The sequence below is a fragment of the Miniopterus schreibersii genome (genome assembly GCF_964146895.1).
Source record: "Miniopterus schreibersii genome assembly, chromosome: 3".
Taxonomy (NCBI): domain Eukaryota; kingdom Metazoa; phylum Chordata; class Mammalia; order Chiroptera; family Miniopteridae; genus Miniopterus; species Miniopterus schreibersii.
Genome location: NC_138103.1, coordinates 53,383,505 through 53,400,266, shown reverse-complemented (window position 1 = coordinate 53,400,266; position 16,762 = coordinate 53,383,505). Strand labels below are relative to the sequence as shown.

The following is a 16,762-nucleotide window of genomic DNA, read 5'->3' as shown; positions in this document are numbered from 1 at the left end:
AATTAATGTTTTCCTAATCTTCAAACACTGATCTGAAAATTAAGCATTAAATAATTGGTATGATACTAAAAATACAATATACTTTTTATAATTCTTTTCAGTTATGAGATCACATTACCTGATTAGACTGTGATAATCTTAGGAAGGTAGGGACATCATCTTTAAACTCATCTACAAGGTCCATGATTGTTTTCTGGATCCCCTCAACTAAGACAAAAAGAAGTTAAAGAAAAAAAACTTTAAAAACATCCCCTACCTGTAATTCAAAAGAACATGGAACACTGGGTCCACTGCTTAGGTGGCTAGAAAAGCAAGCAAACCCTAGGGGATTTTATTCCCAGTTCCCCACACCCATATCCCCTTTACAACAAGCTTGTGTATACTTCTGCCAGAAAAGTTCTTCAACACCTGCCCACATATCCACCCAACAGGTTTGACTGGCATGATGAGCTCTTGCTCGGGTTCCTAGTGCTTGGCAGCCTTGCGGGCCTGAGCGATGCTTGTCCTCTACCCATCAGCAGGGACGGGGCAGCCTTCCCCTCAGGGACGCGGGGACAGAGCCCAGGGCTTGCCGCCGGAATCCTCTGTTACTGCACAATGGGCCTCTGAGAACTCGGCACAGAAGCTTCTGAAATTACTCGGGCAGTGAGAAGAGAGTGTGTTTGGAGGCACCGGGGGAGGAGAAAGGGGATTGAAAAATGAACCACACTAAGGAGTTCTACAATATAAATCGAATTTTGTTCCAATTTCTGCAGTGATACTTCAATTAATGGATCATCTGAGAACAAAGCTCCCTTTGAAAGGAGCTGGCATATGCTTTAAAAGAAATGCTTCACATACAATGCCAAGTGGAAAAGAAACACAGCAATTAATTCAGAAAGGCTTCTGGACAGATTGTTTTCCCTTACCCAAATGAGGGTCACTAGGTCCAACCCAGGCAAAATTGTGAAGCCTTTGTTTTGTTTGTCTTCTGCAGTGTCTCTCATCTTTTCCTCTCCTAGTACCCTCCCCCCAAGCTGACCATTTTCCTCCCCATCCCACCTCTGGGAAGAACAGCATATCATGCAGACTTGACTGATGCCTAGTTACAATTTAGTGCACATGAGTTGAGCTGGTTAACACACATCCCATTGTAATTTGAAACCTTTACATTTAATTGTAGCTAAATGGTTTTCTTCAGCAAGCATGAAGTGACTGCTGGAGGTCTACTGATGGGAAAGAGAAATGTTCTTCAGAAGACTCCTCTCCTACGTGGAGCCAGCAGATTCCTGACTTTCACACGGTCCTTAGTCCTAAGAACACTCCTCACCACAGCACAACCACCTCTCCTAACCTTAACCTGCCTTCCTCCATTATGACCCTGAGGCTTAAGATGACCACACCCTTAATATCTAGAAAGCACAAGCATTGCCAGAAAGAAAACCTAATTAAACAACAGTGAACATACAAACGAAGAGTCTATAAGAAAATGAAATCCTTTCTTTGTCCTATCAAGATACTTGGCCATCAGAGTCTACCTCAGAGGAACACCTGGTAGTACCTTCTCCCATCTTCTTCCCTGTGCTCCACTCCCATCTACTGCCTAATTCTTCTTATCCATCTGCCCGCCCCCAGTGTCCTACCTCCCACTTGGTTTCACCCAGTTTCTTTCTCCTTTCATCAGTTCTTGCCTTCCTAGGCATCCTATAAAATTAACAAATCTACAAGAAAAATATTTCTCATCCTAAGAGTCCCTCACTTTAAGCATAACCTGACTCTGTGTTATGCTAACAAAGTCCTTTTTGTCTTTTCTTTCTTAATGACTCTGATGAAAAAAGACTAAAAGGGTTGGTGGTTATAAAGTAAAAAAATCCCACCCTGCACCCTGCCACATTTATTTTATTCTTTTAAATATATCTATTGATTTCAGAGAGAGAGGGAAAGAGAGATAGAAACATCAATGATGAGAGAGTCATTGATCGGCTGCCTCCTGCACGCCCCCTACTAGAGATCGAGCCCACGGCCCGGGCATGTGCCCTGACTGGGAATCGAACCTCGATCTCCTGGATCCTAGGTCGATGCTCAACTGCTGAGCCACGCTGACCAGGCACCATATGAAAATATTTTGGTTGGTATTTAATTATATTTTTATATTTATATCAGATGCATCTTAAGTTATTTCAGATAAAGTTAGATGAAATGTCAATGATTATCTTCTTTATTTGTCATTCTTTATAATTCATATGAGTGCTCCATACTTATAAAATAAATTCTAATAAGAATTTGAGGCAGCTTATATGTAAATAAGGTGTTTGTAAATTGAATCATTTGAAATGTACTAGGGAAACTTATTCTTCAAAAATAATCCCAGATAAAATTCTTCTGTAAGGTAAATAATCATCTTTTAAAACCAAAAATAAATACCTGCTACATCTCTTGTAAGTACAGATTTTTCAAAGATGTTTCAAAACAGGCATGTTTATAAAATTTGTTTCTTCTTAAAAATTATTTAATAACTATTCTACAGTTTCAGTTGGGTACCATTAATATACAGTAGACCTGGAGAACCTGATGGACACTTTAAGTGACAGGCTAGACAGGGACAGAATTAGCAACATCAGAATTGCCACCCAAGTTTGGGAATTGCTGATGTTTTGTTAGACAGCAGGACGCTGAGAAGGTCAGACATCGTTGTCCATTATTCTTCCCATCATGATATACATTTGATGCTTCATTTTTAATAGGCTGTTATTTTCTTCTATCAAAATACTGAACTGTCTTAGTACCACTGATTAAATAAACTATTGTTTTCTCATTGATATGAAATGCCACTTTTACTATGCACACACACACACACACAGATATTATGAACTATTTCTGCACTTTCTATTCTGATCCACTGATCTATTTCTCTATTTCCATGTCATTACAATGCTGATTTGACTAGAGTGGCTTTATAATATGCTCTATTTTCTATTAAGGAAAGTCTTTGTGCTCTTCTTTTTTACTAGTATATTACCTCTAGTAGTGTGCCCTCCAAAACCCACCCCCAACTAATCTTGGTTTTCTACTAATATCTTGTATTTCAGTATCATCAGGAGAAAATGATCATCTTATTGCTTCTTTTTCCATGTCCATATCAATTATTTTATTATTATATTTAACTGCATTCACTAGGACTTCCAAATCAAAGCTGAATAATACTGATTAAAGCAGGAATGCCTATGTTGTTCCTGTTTTCAATTAAAATGGCTTTAATATTTTACTGCTTACCAAAAACTAACAGCAACTGTTTTTTTAAACAGCCCTTAATATATTTAGTTTCCTTCTATTACCATCCTGGTTTTGTTTGTTTTTATTGGCAATGGTTGTTGAATTTTATCTGCTTCCACTGCAGAGTCTATGGATAGGATCACATTTTCCTCTCAATTCGTTGACATAATAAATTATGTATTAACTTTCTTGACATTGGGAACATCTTAACATTCCTGAAAAAAAAAAAATTTGTATTTGATTACAGTACATTATTCCTTTGATATTTTGCTAGACTTTATTTGCTAAGATTTCATTTACATTTCTTTCAACTATATTCATAAATGAGATTGGTTCATGGCTTTCTTTTTTGTACTTAAAAGGTTAGTATTACATCTGTGTGCATATGAATTGAGAAGGGTTCCTCTTTCAGAAGTGTCTGGAACAACATCTGAATTATTTGGAATTTCTTTTTCTTTCTTTTGTTTCCCTTTTTTAATAATAGAGGTATAATTTGCATACAGTAAAATTCCTTATCTTATGTTTTTTAGTGCTAGTAAGAACTCAGTTGTGGAACTATTTGATCCTGATATTTTTAAAAAGCTATATTTACCAACTTTTAAATTTCACACGTTCATTTGCATATTAAAATTTTCTTCTTGGGCAGTTTTGATAAGTTATGTTCTACTAGAAAATCCTCTTCTAAAAGAGTTTCAATTATGTTGTCACAGAATTGCATATAATTATTTTAATCTTCTGGATGTATATTATTTTTAATCTTATACAATTTCTCTCTCTTTTTTTAATCCATGCTCAGGATGAATTTAAAGTAAGTGCAAAATTTCCCTATTTTTAGTCTTTCTTTAACAGTGTACATATTCTAAATATATCTTTCACTTTATCCCATAGGCTTTTGAAAGAAGAGTTCTTTTCCATGCCTCCTTTCATTTCCTCTTTGCTCCAAGACCTATCTTAATTATGTTTTATAATTTTCAAGTAATTAAAATTTGATAGTCTTATTACTTAGTTCTTGATTGGCTTTTAAATCAGAGAATATGGCCTATAAAATCTCTACTTTCCTGATTTTAAGGTTTCTTTGTGTCCAATTACATGAAAAAAAAATTCATAAATGTCATAAATCATACAAAGGAAACATACTTCATCAAAGAATATGAAAATGCAATAAACTGAGTTTATCAATTGTATTATTCAATTATTTTATAGCACACTAATATGTATCTATTAGCTCTATTACTGAAAACTAAATGTTAAAATCTTTCACAAACTGTATTTTCAAGTTTTCCTATTGTGTCAAGTGCTATGCAGAATGTGGAGCTCAGAAATTCTCATACACTGGTACAAGAATGTAAGTTGGCATAAACCTACTTTGCAAAACAATTAGTATTATCAAGTGCAATGAAAGATATACATAGCTACGACCACCAATTTCAATTTTACAAATATCTCCACTTACACCAGGATACATGTACTAGAACATCCCCTGCTGCACTAATTGTAATATTAAAAAATTATAAGCATCCCAAATATCCATCAACTATAGAATTAGTTAATAAATAATATATATCCATAATAATTACTATATATCAGTAAAAATGAATTACTGCTACACACAACATCATGAATAGATCTCAGGAATGTAATAATTTTGAATAAAAAAAGCAAGATGCAAAAAAAGAAAGCAAAGCAAGAGTCTATTTATATAAAGTTCAAAAACATTCAAAACTAAGCAATATGTTATATTGATAACAATGCCCTTTATTTTTAAATAAAGTGTTTCTGGCCAATGATTTAAACTGTATCTGCCTGATCTGTGGGTGTTGTTTCTTGTCTCTTACATGAAAAAAAATCAGTAAAACTCAAAACTAATTATGTCTAATATGTGTTAACTTGGCAGTTAGAGCATTGGAAAAGTAAATAACTATTTGTTTTTTCTTTTAAAGGATGTAATAAAGGCAGATTCCTCCCCCCCTCCCCCCAGATTCTATTTAAAGATAGGAAACAGAATAGTTAAATGGATCATACTTTAGTATTACTATCTCCATATACAAATGACAAACCAGGCTCTGAGGAATTTAGAAAGGATCCCCAAGCCAGCCAGTGGCAGAGCAAGGACTCTGGTCTAGATTTGCTTTTCAAATTTTTGAATTCTTTTCACCACACATACTGCCTCTCTTAGTTAGAGTGAGAGGCTTTCAAGTTCTGTGAGAAAAATGAGAACCATAGGAGAAATGCCCTATTTAAAATAATCTAAAAAGTTTGGGAAAAGATACAGATCAGAAATTCTGTAAAGGATGTTTTTCACCTTTTCAATCAAAATATGAGTGTTTACTGTATGCCAGGCACTTGGGATAGAAAAATGAACCAAAAAAGTCCTTGATCTAAATAAAGTAGCATGCAATATAAAACAGACATGTTCAGAGACAATTACATTAAAATATAAAAGCAATAGCAGAGACATGCAGAGAATGTTACTTATGCAAGCAAGAGAAAGGCAGCCAACTTTGGGTGCAGTCACTTTAAGGCTCAACTCAGAGACAATCTACTTCTAAACTCACTCCTGTGCCATTTAGCAGGCGTCAGAGTCCACTTCCAAGTTCATTCACATGGTTGCTTGCAAGCCTCAGTTCCTTGCCATGTGGGCCTTCCCATAGGCTGCTTGAGTCTCCTCACAATGTGGCAACTTGTCCCAATGAGAGCGATGAGAGATAGATGATAGATGATAGATGATAGATAGATAGATGATGATAGATAGATGATAGATAGATATAGATAGATAGATAGATAGATAGATAGATAGATAGATAGATAGATAATAATAAGAAAGGAAGGAAGGAAGGAAGGAAGGAAGGAAGGAAGGAAGGAAGGAAGGAAGGAAGGAAGGAAGGAAGGAAGAAAGAAAGAAAGAAAGAAAGAAAGAAAGAAAGAAAGAAAGAAAGAAAGAAAGAAAGAAAGAAAGAAAGAAAGAAAGAGAAAGAAAGAAAGAGGGCATCCACCTGAGACAGAAGCCACAGTCATTTTATAACCTCAATATGACAGCTCATCACTTCAGCCCTGTTCTATGCACTGGACACAGTCCAGCAGACACTCATAGGGAAGGCAACCAAGCTCCTCCTCTTATGGGGAGCTGTTTCAAAGAATGTGGAGACACATCTGTAAAACCACCACAAGTTGTCAAGCCCATGGTGCCAGATCCAAGTTTTCCTAAATTCTAGTTTTTGCTTTAAAGCTTAAATTTATCATCGGCAATAAATACTGTCAGTTGTTTTTCTTGAAGTGAGAGGCTTTTTTTTTTCATTTTTGAGAAAACATCTTGCCAAACACTCAACTCCATATAACCATAGTTTCTCTGTCAGTCATGCTTTCAAGTGAAAGTGAGAGTCCATCAATAAAGTAGCTCACAACTCAAATAAGTATACTATTGCCTTTCCTTGAGGGAATCGTGTACTTCAGTATGCAGCAAAGGGGCGTTGTGCATACTCCCTATTAAATCACGCAGAATATTAAAATCATGCATACTCAAGGGTCAATACTTTTAAAAATTAATAATTTTTACTGCTTCTTCAGGATATTCTTAAGTAAAACTGACTTTTCGTTTGTTTATTTGTTTTGGTATAGACTAGACTGCTCAGGGTTTCCCCCTGGGAAAATCCCTGTGGGAGGGGGTAAACCAGGAAAAGCTTCAAAGAAAAAGGTGCGTATTGAGATTGGCAAGGAATTCCATTCAGACTGGCAGAGGAGGAAAGGCGGGAAAGGAAAACAAGCAAAACAGCGGGGCTGGACTGAAATGAGCGTGTTATGTTCACATATGAAGAGAGGGAAAGCTGTTTGGAACAAGGTGTGTGGACTTGATATGGCATCTGTGAAGGCAGCCAGTGATATTCTCACAAAATAGACCCCATCTGAAGAAGCAGTGTGAGAGAGGAGGACTGTGAAGTCCAAGGGCTTCCCAGGATTGCTATCTAGCCAGAAATGCAGTCTCCAAGGGCTTCCCAGGATTGCTATCTAGCCAGAAATGCAGTCTCCAAGGGCTTCCCAGGATTGCTATCTAGCCAGAAATGCAGTCTCCAAGGGCTTCCCAGGACTGCTATCTAGCCAGAAATGCAGTCTCCAAGGGCTTCCCAGGACTGCTATCTAGCCAGAAATGCAGTCGGAGGTTCTCAGCAGGGTTCCATGAGACATGGGGAGTCAGCTCCACTACTTGCCACTCTTAAGGGCAGCAATGCTAGTCACAACCATATAGTTAAATAGGAGCTTCCCCCACCCCCACCTTACTTTTCCTCCTTCCCTCTTGCAGGTTTGAAAAGGTCTAAAGCAGCAACTAATGAAGGGAAAGGAGTAATGAGAAGAAGAAAACAGCTGACTCCCCACCTCTCCTCGACTGTAGATCTCCAGGCCTGATGCAAAACTCAACTGGGAAAGAAAAGAAGTTTTAAATGAAATGAGATTTGAGTTTGGATTATTACACTGGACTGGACTGGACTAAAAATACTATTATTACCTGAGAGCAAGCACAAAACTATAAAATCTCCCTAGATTTCAAGGTGGAGCACAGAGTTTGAACAGATTGACAGTGTAAATTTGGAAGGTGGGAGAATAGGGGTAGTCACTTTCAGCTTGCATCCTACTGAACTCAACTATTTTCTTAAGTGTTACAATATCTATTTATTGAGCACTTGTTTTTGCCAGGCTGAGGTTCTGCTGGGCATGTTTCGATGAATGGACAAGGTGTATTTATATTTAGGCAAATGGTATTTTCAGTGATTGGAGCCAAGCTAAACTGAGTTCATGTCTTTGCTTCACTATTTTAAAAAATGTGACACATTTTAATATCCTGGACTCTCATTTCCTTCACCTATAAAATGATGGTAATGAAGGTAAACAATTCCTACTTCCTAGGGCGGTTGTAAAGAGTGAGATAATATACCTACAATAACAAAGTGCCCGTTACACTCAATAAACAGTAGCAATGATTATGGTATTAGTCTGTATAGTGACCTGACAAAAATAGTAGTTTAGGAAAATCTACCAGACATTAGCATGCAAGATAGAGTGAATGTGAATTAAGACTAGGAGCAGAGAGAAAAATTAGAAACATTCAGTAATAAAATAAGGCAAAAGTGGTAGCTACAGGGACAAGATAGAGGTGAAGGGACAAATATAAGGAATTTCTGAGAGCAAAATAAATAAATATTTATTGAGTGGTAACTGTTTAGCTTAGAGAAGAGGAGTCAAGGGCAGCTTAAATTTTTAAAGCCTGGCTGGATGACAGAACAGTGGAAATGGGAGAAACACAGGCATTGGCGGAACGAGCAGGTTGGGTGGGTAAGAGTGGTGGGAAGCAAATATTAGTTTTGTTTTGCTACATTTCAAATTTAGGTGATGGTGAGAGTTCCAAGTGCAAATATCCTATGTTTGAAAAGTCAATTATTCATTTGTCTATTTCTTGAGAGCCTACTTGGTGTCAGACATCCTGCTAGCCTCTAGTGAGAACAATACAATAAGGACTTAGAGTCTAAATGAGATATCTGGGTCCGACAGAATGATTTGGGGGCCTTCAACAGAGAGCTGGTCCCTGAACCATGAATATTAATCAGCTTTCTAATGGAGAGTATCAAGAAGAGGCAATTTCTGGGAATATTCCTAGGTAAGGAGACACAAGAAATGGGCAAATGGGTGAGCACTAAACCAGGATTGCAGGTTGTAATTATTTTTATATTAAATTCTAACCACCTATAGTTTATAAATATCTAATTATGACCAAAAAAAAAGCAGTTTCATAGCAGCTGTTCATAATTTTTAAATGTTTAATTTTGAAATAATAAGATTCACAGAAAGTTGCAAAAATAGTAGAGAGGTCCCATTTACCCTTCACCCAGTTTCTCCCAGTGACTACATCTTATGAAGCTATAGTACAATATGAAAACCAGGAAACTGGCATTAGTATAACCCAATGACTTCACTCAGATTTTACTGGTTTTACATGCACTCGTTGCGTATATACGTGTATATAATTATATGCTATGTTATCGCATGTATGGATTCATTAATCTTTCATCCTTAATTGTTAAATATTTTTCTTTTTGCTCACTCCAGTTACTTATGTGAACAATCTACACCCCGGAAATTTTTTGAAGTATGCTTTGTAATTTACTGATACTCCCTAGTGTTCCAAAAGCCAAATACAGAAAAGACCACAAAATATTTTTAAAATATTGAATTAGAGCCCAGCCAGCATAGGTCAGCAGTTGAGCATCAACCTAGGATCCAGGAGATTGCGGTTGAATTCTCAGGTTTGGGGTTCAGTCCCCAGTCGGGGGTGGGCAGGAGGCAGCTGATCGATGACTCTCTCATCACTGATGTTTCTATCTCTCTCTCTCTCCCTTCCTCTCTCTGAAATCAATAAAGACGTATTTTTTTTTTAAATCTAAAAAAATATATTGAACCAGCAAGGAACTTGTATATGTTTTACTCTATTGAATATATTGAGCCAGATTCTTCTGAGACCTTTAGCCAGTCACTCACTGTTTCCCAATTTCTTTATCAGTGAGTTCTGACTTTAAAGCCCTTTATAACCCTGCAATCCTACAATTTTAGAATTCTAATTCCTAGGCCACTTGGTATCTTGATATAAAGCAGAAACTTGAGGTTATTGCATTGATTCTTTTGAGTCAAGGTCAGTTTCTTGCCCTATCAGGCTAGCAGCCAGAGGGGCACAGTTAATCACTGTCTTATTGAAGGGAAGCTTGAAAGACTTTAACATAGTTTCCACATGTTTCTTCCTGTGGCTTTTTTCTCAAAACGGCTTGCAATATGTTAGGTAATGGGAAAATAAACTAATAGTTGTTCTAACAAAAATAATTAGTTTTTCAATAAAAATATTTTTACTCCATAATTTTGAATAACAAATAAATCATCATGAACTATTTCTATTCTGGCAACATGCAACATATTAGCATTGAGCTTCAACTCTACTTAATTAAATCAAAATTTGTGATACTCTGACCTGGGCTAAACAAGGAAGAATCTTCTATTTAGCAAGAAAATAGCAGGTCAATTGCCAAGAAAATTAATATTTATAAACCTGATCCCCCCCCCCCAAAGATCTACAATTAAGTACATAAAAATAATAAAGCTTTTGTGCTTGGACAAAAGTGTTAGTAGAGGGTCCAGATAAGTAAGATTAGCATTAAAGTAAATATTTGTAGGCTGAATAAACACCACTTTATAAAAGTGGCCATGAGATGTAGACTTTGTACAACAGTCACATTAGAAAGCTTGACAGATTTCCTATGTTTTACATATTGATGGCAACACCCTGAAGTAGTAAGGTTAGATTTATAATTCAGTAATGTTCTAAAAAATAGAACATTAACAATGGACAAAGCATTTCATGGTGTTACTTTTACTGAACTAAAGTTAATGGAGTATGTTTAAATTCTTAAAGGATTGTTCAGTAGCTTGTTCCATTTAAAACTCCAAGATTCTTTCAAGGGAAAACTTAAGAACACAAAGTACTTGGCTTTTAATCAACAAAGTTGGTAGAGAAAATAAACTTCTCTCCAAGAAGTACGAAACATGACACAGCAAAACCCAGGTATTTAAAAATAATAATGGCAAAAACCAGAAAAAAGTATTTGTTATGTTATCTTCAAATCTGGGGCACAGAACCTTAGCCTGATCTGGAGATCTGCATCTAGTTTGTTCTCATATTTAAGAATAAGTACCCATTTTGGAAATACCTACCAAGGGATGTAATGCCACAGACAGACCATTTGTTGGGCGCTAACTCAGGGAGGGAGGCCTGGATATCCCCAATTTACAGATGCTCAGAGGCATTAAGTGATGTACAGCTACCACACAGCTGCTGGGGGGCAGAAGTGAGATGAGAACCAAGTCTGTCTCACTCAAAAATTCACTGCACTTTGGCATATTCTATGTATCTATATATAATTCCTATATGTTTCAATAGAGTAGGACATCTACTGAGGCACTTTGCTCCTATATATTGCATTTATTTCTTTAAAAGTCACAATAAAGTACCATTTGCATTAAATCAGGTGATATTTTTTTATTCAATTAAACTATGTGTTCAAATATTATTTCTATTCTTTTGGAAGAGGAAAATTAAAATTAAATATAAATAGGGGAAAAGATCATTTGTAACATATATAACAAAGGGCCAAAATCTTCACTTCCTATGACACTCATAACATATAAACATGCCAAAGGGAGAAGACAGACAAAACAAAGGATTCCTACATTTAACAAATATTTTCTGAATGCCTTCCACATACCCTGAACTATGCTGTGTTAGGGATAAAATGAATGAGTGTTTATTGATTTCATTCCATATTGCTAAAAAATGTTTTTTTAGGATAATTCCATTTTGCAAAAACATGCATATATACACACACACACACACACACACAAATATCTTGAAGGATATTTTCAAGTGGTTATCAATGGGCAGTCAGATTTGTTTATTTGAAACATAAAATAATGAACATGCATTTCTATTAAAATAAAGTTTTATTTTAAAGATTTTAAATGTATAGACATTAAACTATTCTGTTATTTCACCTATTGTCCATGAGGTTGGGGGTTTGTAATAAAAATGCCCTTCTTTTTTCTTACCCAATGGAAGATGTATTCCATAGAAGTGAATTTAATCCTTTCTTTATACCACTATATTCCCACTTCCTGGATCTTGCCCCCAAGACACAACAGATACACAATCACTGATAGACAAGATATGCACACAGAGACACAAATACACGGACAAAAGACATCTTCCACACAGTAGACACACAAACACACAGAAAGACATGCAGAAATACACAGTCTCATTAAACTTATTTTGGTGTAAGTGAAAGAGTTTGGCAGAGATCTGATGGTTTTAATCTGGCAATAGCTTTCAATATTCTCTAAAAAAAATTTTTTTATTTGCAACACTTGAATGCAATAGTTTTCATGCTTGCACATTATGAAATATATAACTTTTTTTAGTGGAGAAATAAATCTCTGGCTGACTCCTTTTTGGGTTTCTGTTTTTGTGGCTAATAATCTGTTCTATCTATTTGTCCTGGGTACTAGACTATCTTGGAACATGTGACAGATGCATGGCTGTCACAGCTGCCAGTCTAAAGAGATAACAAGTAGCTTTGGGGATTCAAAACAGAAACAGGCTAATATGGAACAGTTGATAGGAGATAAGTTTTTCACTTAATTTAATTTAATTTAATTAATTAATTTATTTTTTAAATATATCTTTATTGATTTCAGAGAAAGGAAAGGAGAGGGAGAGAGGGAGATAGAAACATCAGTGATGAGAGAGTCATTGATTGGCTGCAGCCCACAACACGAGCATGTGCCCTGACCAGGAATCGAACCCCGATCGCCTGGATCCCAGGTCGACACTCAACCGCTGAACCACGCCCGGCCGGGCTCACTTAATTTTAAAAAGTATATTGTTTAGACTCATATGCATAGAATTATGTTGTTAATATATAAGAAATACTTTTAAATAAAATATGGGTATCCATTCATTAATTAGTCAAAGAATGCAGTACAGAGATAAAACCAGCTCCCATAATACAGTCCATATAAATATGTATTATTAAATATCTCATTCATGAAATACAATAATTCCATGCTAGTAGCACTTAAAATATTAATATATTTTAAAAATATATTAATAGTTTAGTCACAATAAAATGTTCTCTTATTCTCAAATTTTTCAGTTTTACAATTATGTACAGAGCTAATGATTAACATTTTCTTTAAAAGTCAAATAAAGGTCAGCTGGTAATAATGTTTATGAAGTACGTTTTCCTAATACAATTTTGTAAAAAGAAAATTAATTGTTTATGGAGAGCCTGCTTTAAACTCAACACTATACATTTGTTTGAATGACGACAGACTAGATTGAATTTCACTGTAACCTAATAGTCATCCAATTTTTTACCACAGTATAAGAAGCCTTTTCATTTTAAATAATTTTTTATAGTTAATAACTGTCAATAAACACACAAACATTAACTGAAATCTGAAACAACACAAGACTTAGTGGAAACCTATTTCAAGAGCACTATAATTCTAGTGTTTGTCCATGGTTTCTACTCAAATGTAAATAATCTAAGGTTTCTATTGCTCAGAAACCTTCCCAGATTTTTTTTTTAATATTCCAGAAATCTCCTTACTTTTCTCTTTCTGTAAGGAAAATAAGGGAGGCACAGAGGGGGAAAAGGAGGAAAGACAAAACATTTCCTATAATGTTTGGGGGCTCACAGATTCCTGAAGCACCTCCATTTGACCTCCTCCCATGGGAAAAAATCCACTCCCCAGACCCTCTTTCAGACTGATTAGTAACGAATTCTTCCGTGGCCCACTAGATTCCTTTAGGCTATGAAGTCTCCAGAATCAAGAGAGGACTCAATTCCTTCCCACAGTAGCTGCTCAACACGCCAGTCTCAGATGGTCTCAGGCAGATCCTCTACCTACATCAGGAAGGTAAATTAAGTCTTTCCCTCCTTCCTTATTCCTTTAATCATTTAAATAATTTTTAAAATTCTAGTATTTCTTTCAGCAAATAGAAAAGAGGGCAATGTCTCCCTTTCTCAAGCTTACCTGAGCAGAAACTCTGAGTTCAACATCAAAACTTTCAACAATACTTGTTTTGTTTGATATATATATAATATAAAATACATAATATAAAAATTTGTATGTAAAGTATATCTTTACACTCAATAATAATAAAGAATGTTGTTCATTTTTGTTTAATATTTCTGCTTTACAGTTAAAGAGACAATAAGCTCCTTGCTAGCAGGAACGTGCCTTATCAAGTCACTTGTCTAATATACTGGGGCAATAGAGGGTTTGGTCTTGTCATTCTGATCCTACTGCTTTTGAGCCTGATGGTGTTTTGACACAAAAGCATTTTTTAATAAAAATATTTACCATCAAAAACAAACATTAACTAATCTTGGAATTCTATAGTCAGCTAAATTATCATTCAAGAATTAAAGTAAAATAAAGGTATTTTGGGTTTTTTTCAGCCAAAAATCAGAAGAATTTACCAAAGCACCAACCAAAGCTAGAGCCTACTCATTTTTATTTTTGAATGACAATTTAGTTGAAGGTAGGATGAATGTATGATAAGTAAAGTTAATAAAAGAGATTTAACATATGCATAAATCTGACCAAACATTGACCTTTAAAATAATAACAAGGATTAAGTTTAACAGTAAAAACAGAAAGTTAAAATACTGGGCAAGAATTACATGTAAGTTGGGGGTGGAGATTTTCTGTACATTAAACTTACACATTAACTGATCAAAGAATTGATATTCAGTGATATTAAGTTGTTCTATCCAAGAACATATATGCCAGACCACCTTTTCCAAAGATGCTGTAACAGTATCTCCCATCCCACATGCTCTTCTACAGTGTGGCCTTGGCATTTCTCCCACCAAGAAACGAGGTCTATTTCTTCTTTCCTTTAATCTGAGCAGGCTTGCCACTCACCTGAAACAGAGAGAATGCAGCTCAAGTGATGCTGGGTGCATTCGAAGACTACATTCAAAAAGGTGGTGCCGCTTCTTCTTTCGTCAGTGACTCCCTTCTGTACCCCCGAACCATAATGCAGGAAGTCCAGCTACCCTAAGACTTCTACGCTGCGAGGAAAGCACAGGGAGAGGATGCGTGGGTGATCTGGTTGTCCCCCAGCTGAAATCCCACCCAAATGCAAGCATCATTCATCATGTGGAATTGAAGATGCCTCCAGATGATTCCAGCCCCAAGTCATTGGGTCACTCAAAGCTGTTGCTTCACCACAAACCTTAAAATGTACTCTCTCTCATATTTATATATTCATCAGGGTTACCCAGAAAAACACTGTGGTTCTGTTTCTCTGGCTAACCTTGACGAATATAGTTGGTGACAAAACCAGCCCAGCTCGCCCTTGGAGAGACTCTGTAGGGGAGACACCAGGAGAGGGAAATATCCTGTTTCATTTTGCTCCCTCTGGTCTCCCTGTTGACTAAATGCTACCAGAAGCCAGAAAGGAGAAGGAACCTGTTGATATAATTCATACAGCCTACCTTCCCAATATATAGAACCGGGTGGAGAAGGGAAAAGAGTGGGCCTGGATGGGCAAAAAAATAAACTCACAGAGAAAAGCTGGGAAATTATTACCATAAAATTCAGAATGGTGGTCTCCTCTAGAAGGGTGAGAAGGTAATGATCCAGAAGGGACACATTGGTAGGTGGTAGTTTCTTAATCAGAATGGTGGTTAAATGGGTGTTTGTCATATAATTATTCATTAAACTATACATTTAGGTTTTGTACTTTTTTATGTTTCATAATTTACAGTTTTAAAGAAAAAACAATGATGAACAGTAAGAACTTGTATATTTGAATCTAGAAGTCATATAAATGTTCAGACGAGCATATCTGTAGCACTTAAAGTCTGTTTAAAACACAAGAAATTTTGTTACAGACAAGCATACATATCCTGACAAGTGAAAGAATTAAGTAACTCAACTAAAAAGATATTTTCTTTAAAAAAAAAAAGTTGCTTTCAGCCAGATGGGGAAGAAATAATAGTAGCTAGAGTCTTGGACACGTTTAAATGCTGATAGTAAAAACCAGTAAAGAGCTCAGTTGAAGACAACAGGAGAAGAAAGGGAAAATAGATGGAGGGCAGTCCCTCCAGTGTCAAAAGGGATGCACACAGCACCGCCAGAGGGGTGCCCAGGGGATAAGATTAGGAATATTTATCGCACTGTGGCTGAAGGAAAAGAAGAGCGTGCATGTGTCTGCATATAAATTTGTTGGTTTAGCAGCAGGAAATGAGGGGAGTTCCCTATTGGATGCTTCCTTTTTCTGTGACAGAAAACATGAGGGAGGAGACGTCCATGTCAGAGACGGAGGACTGTGAGAAGGCTTGAGCCACTTTGGCATCATGTAGGACCATGGACATGCTGAGGCAGAGAGAAAAAGTGCGCAGTGTACACGGGGTGGGGTGGGGTGAGGTGAGGTGAGGTGAGGTGAGGTGAGGTGAGGTGAGGTGAGGTGAGGTGAGGTGAGGTGAGGTGAGGTGGAGGGCAGTGGGAGGTTGCTAAGTGGCAGCAACAGGAGAGGAGGGAGTGCAGTCGCTCTCGGATCTCAGGACAGAACTTCTTCGGGAGGGTGGAGTGATGGTCTGGCTCTCACCCTCCACTCCGAATGGAGCTCCAGAAGGTAAAGTAGAAAGTTCTGGCAGGAAGCAAAGCAGGGGCAAACCTAGATGACCAGGAGAAGTTAGGGCTGGGCCTGTAGTAAGAATATCAGGAAGTGGGACGTGTTCAGTTAAACGCGCTATAAGGTTTTAAAGAAGAATTTGCCCTAGAAGTGTCCTAGTATTGAGTAGTGGATGATCCTGAAGCCTAGATGCCCCTGTTGGCTCTGGGAGACTCCAAGATTTCAGGTCACTCACTGATAGGAGAATCTAGTGGTAAAAAAATGCATGTT

At 36.7% G+C, this 16,762-nt stretch overlaps 1 protein-coding gene across 6 annotated transcripts in view; it reads right to left on the bottom strand.

Annotated features, from left to right (window-relative positions):
* SPATA9 (spermatogenesis associated 9) overlaps nt 1–16,762 on the bottom strand; it is a gene marked incomplete at its 3' end in the record, with an annotated part of 46,072 nt that overhangs the window by 18,540 nt on the left and 10,770 nt on the right. For 2 of the 6 annotated variants that reach the window (XM_081133355.1, XM_081133358.1), the window contains 2 exons: nt 14,776–14,924; nt 119–207 (listed from right to left, as the gene is read on the bottom strand). In XM_081133355.1, coding sequence (XP_080989481.1) covers nt 119–184 — 66 coding nt within the window. In that variant the 5' untranslated portion in view covers nt 185–207; nt 14,776–14,924. Of the gene's footprint in view, nt 1–118; nt 208–14,775; nt 14,925–16,762 lie in introns of those variants that run through there. The other 4 variants (XM_081133354.1, XM_081133356.1, XM_081133357.1 and 1 more) reach the window with 3 other exon arrangements.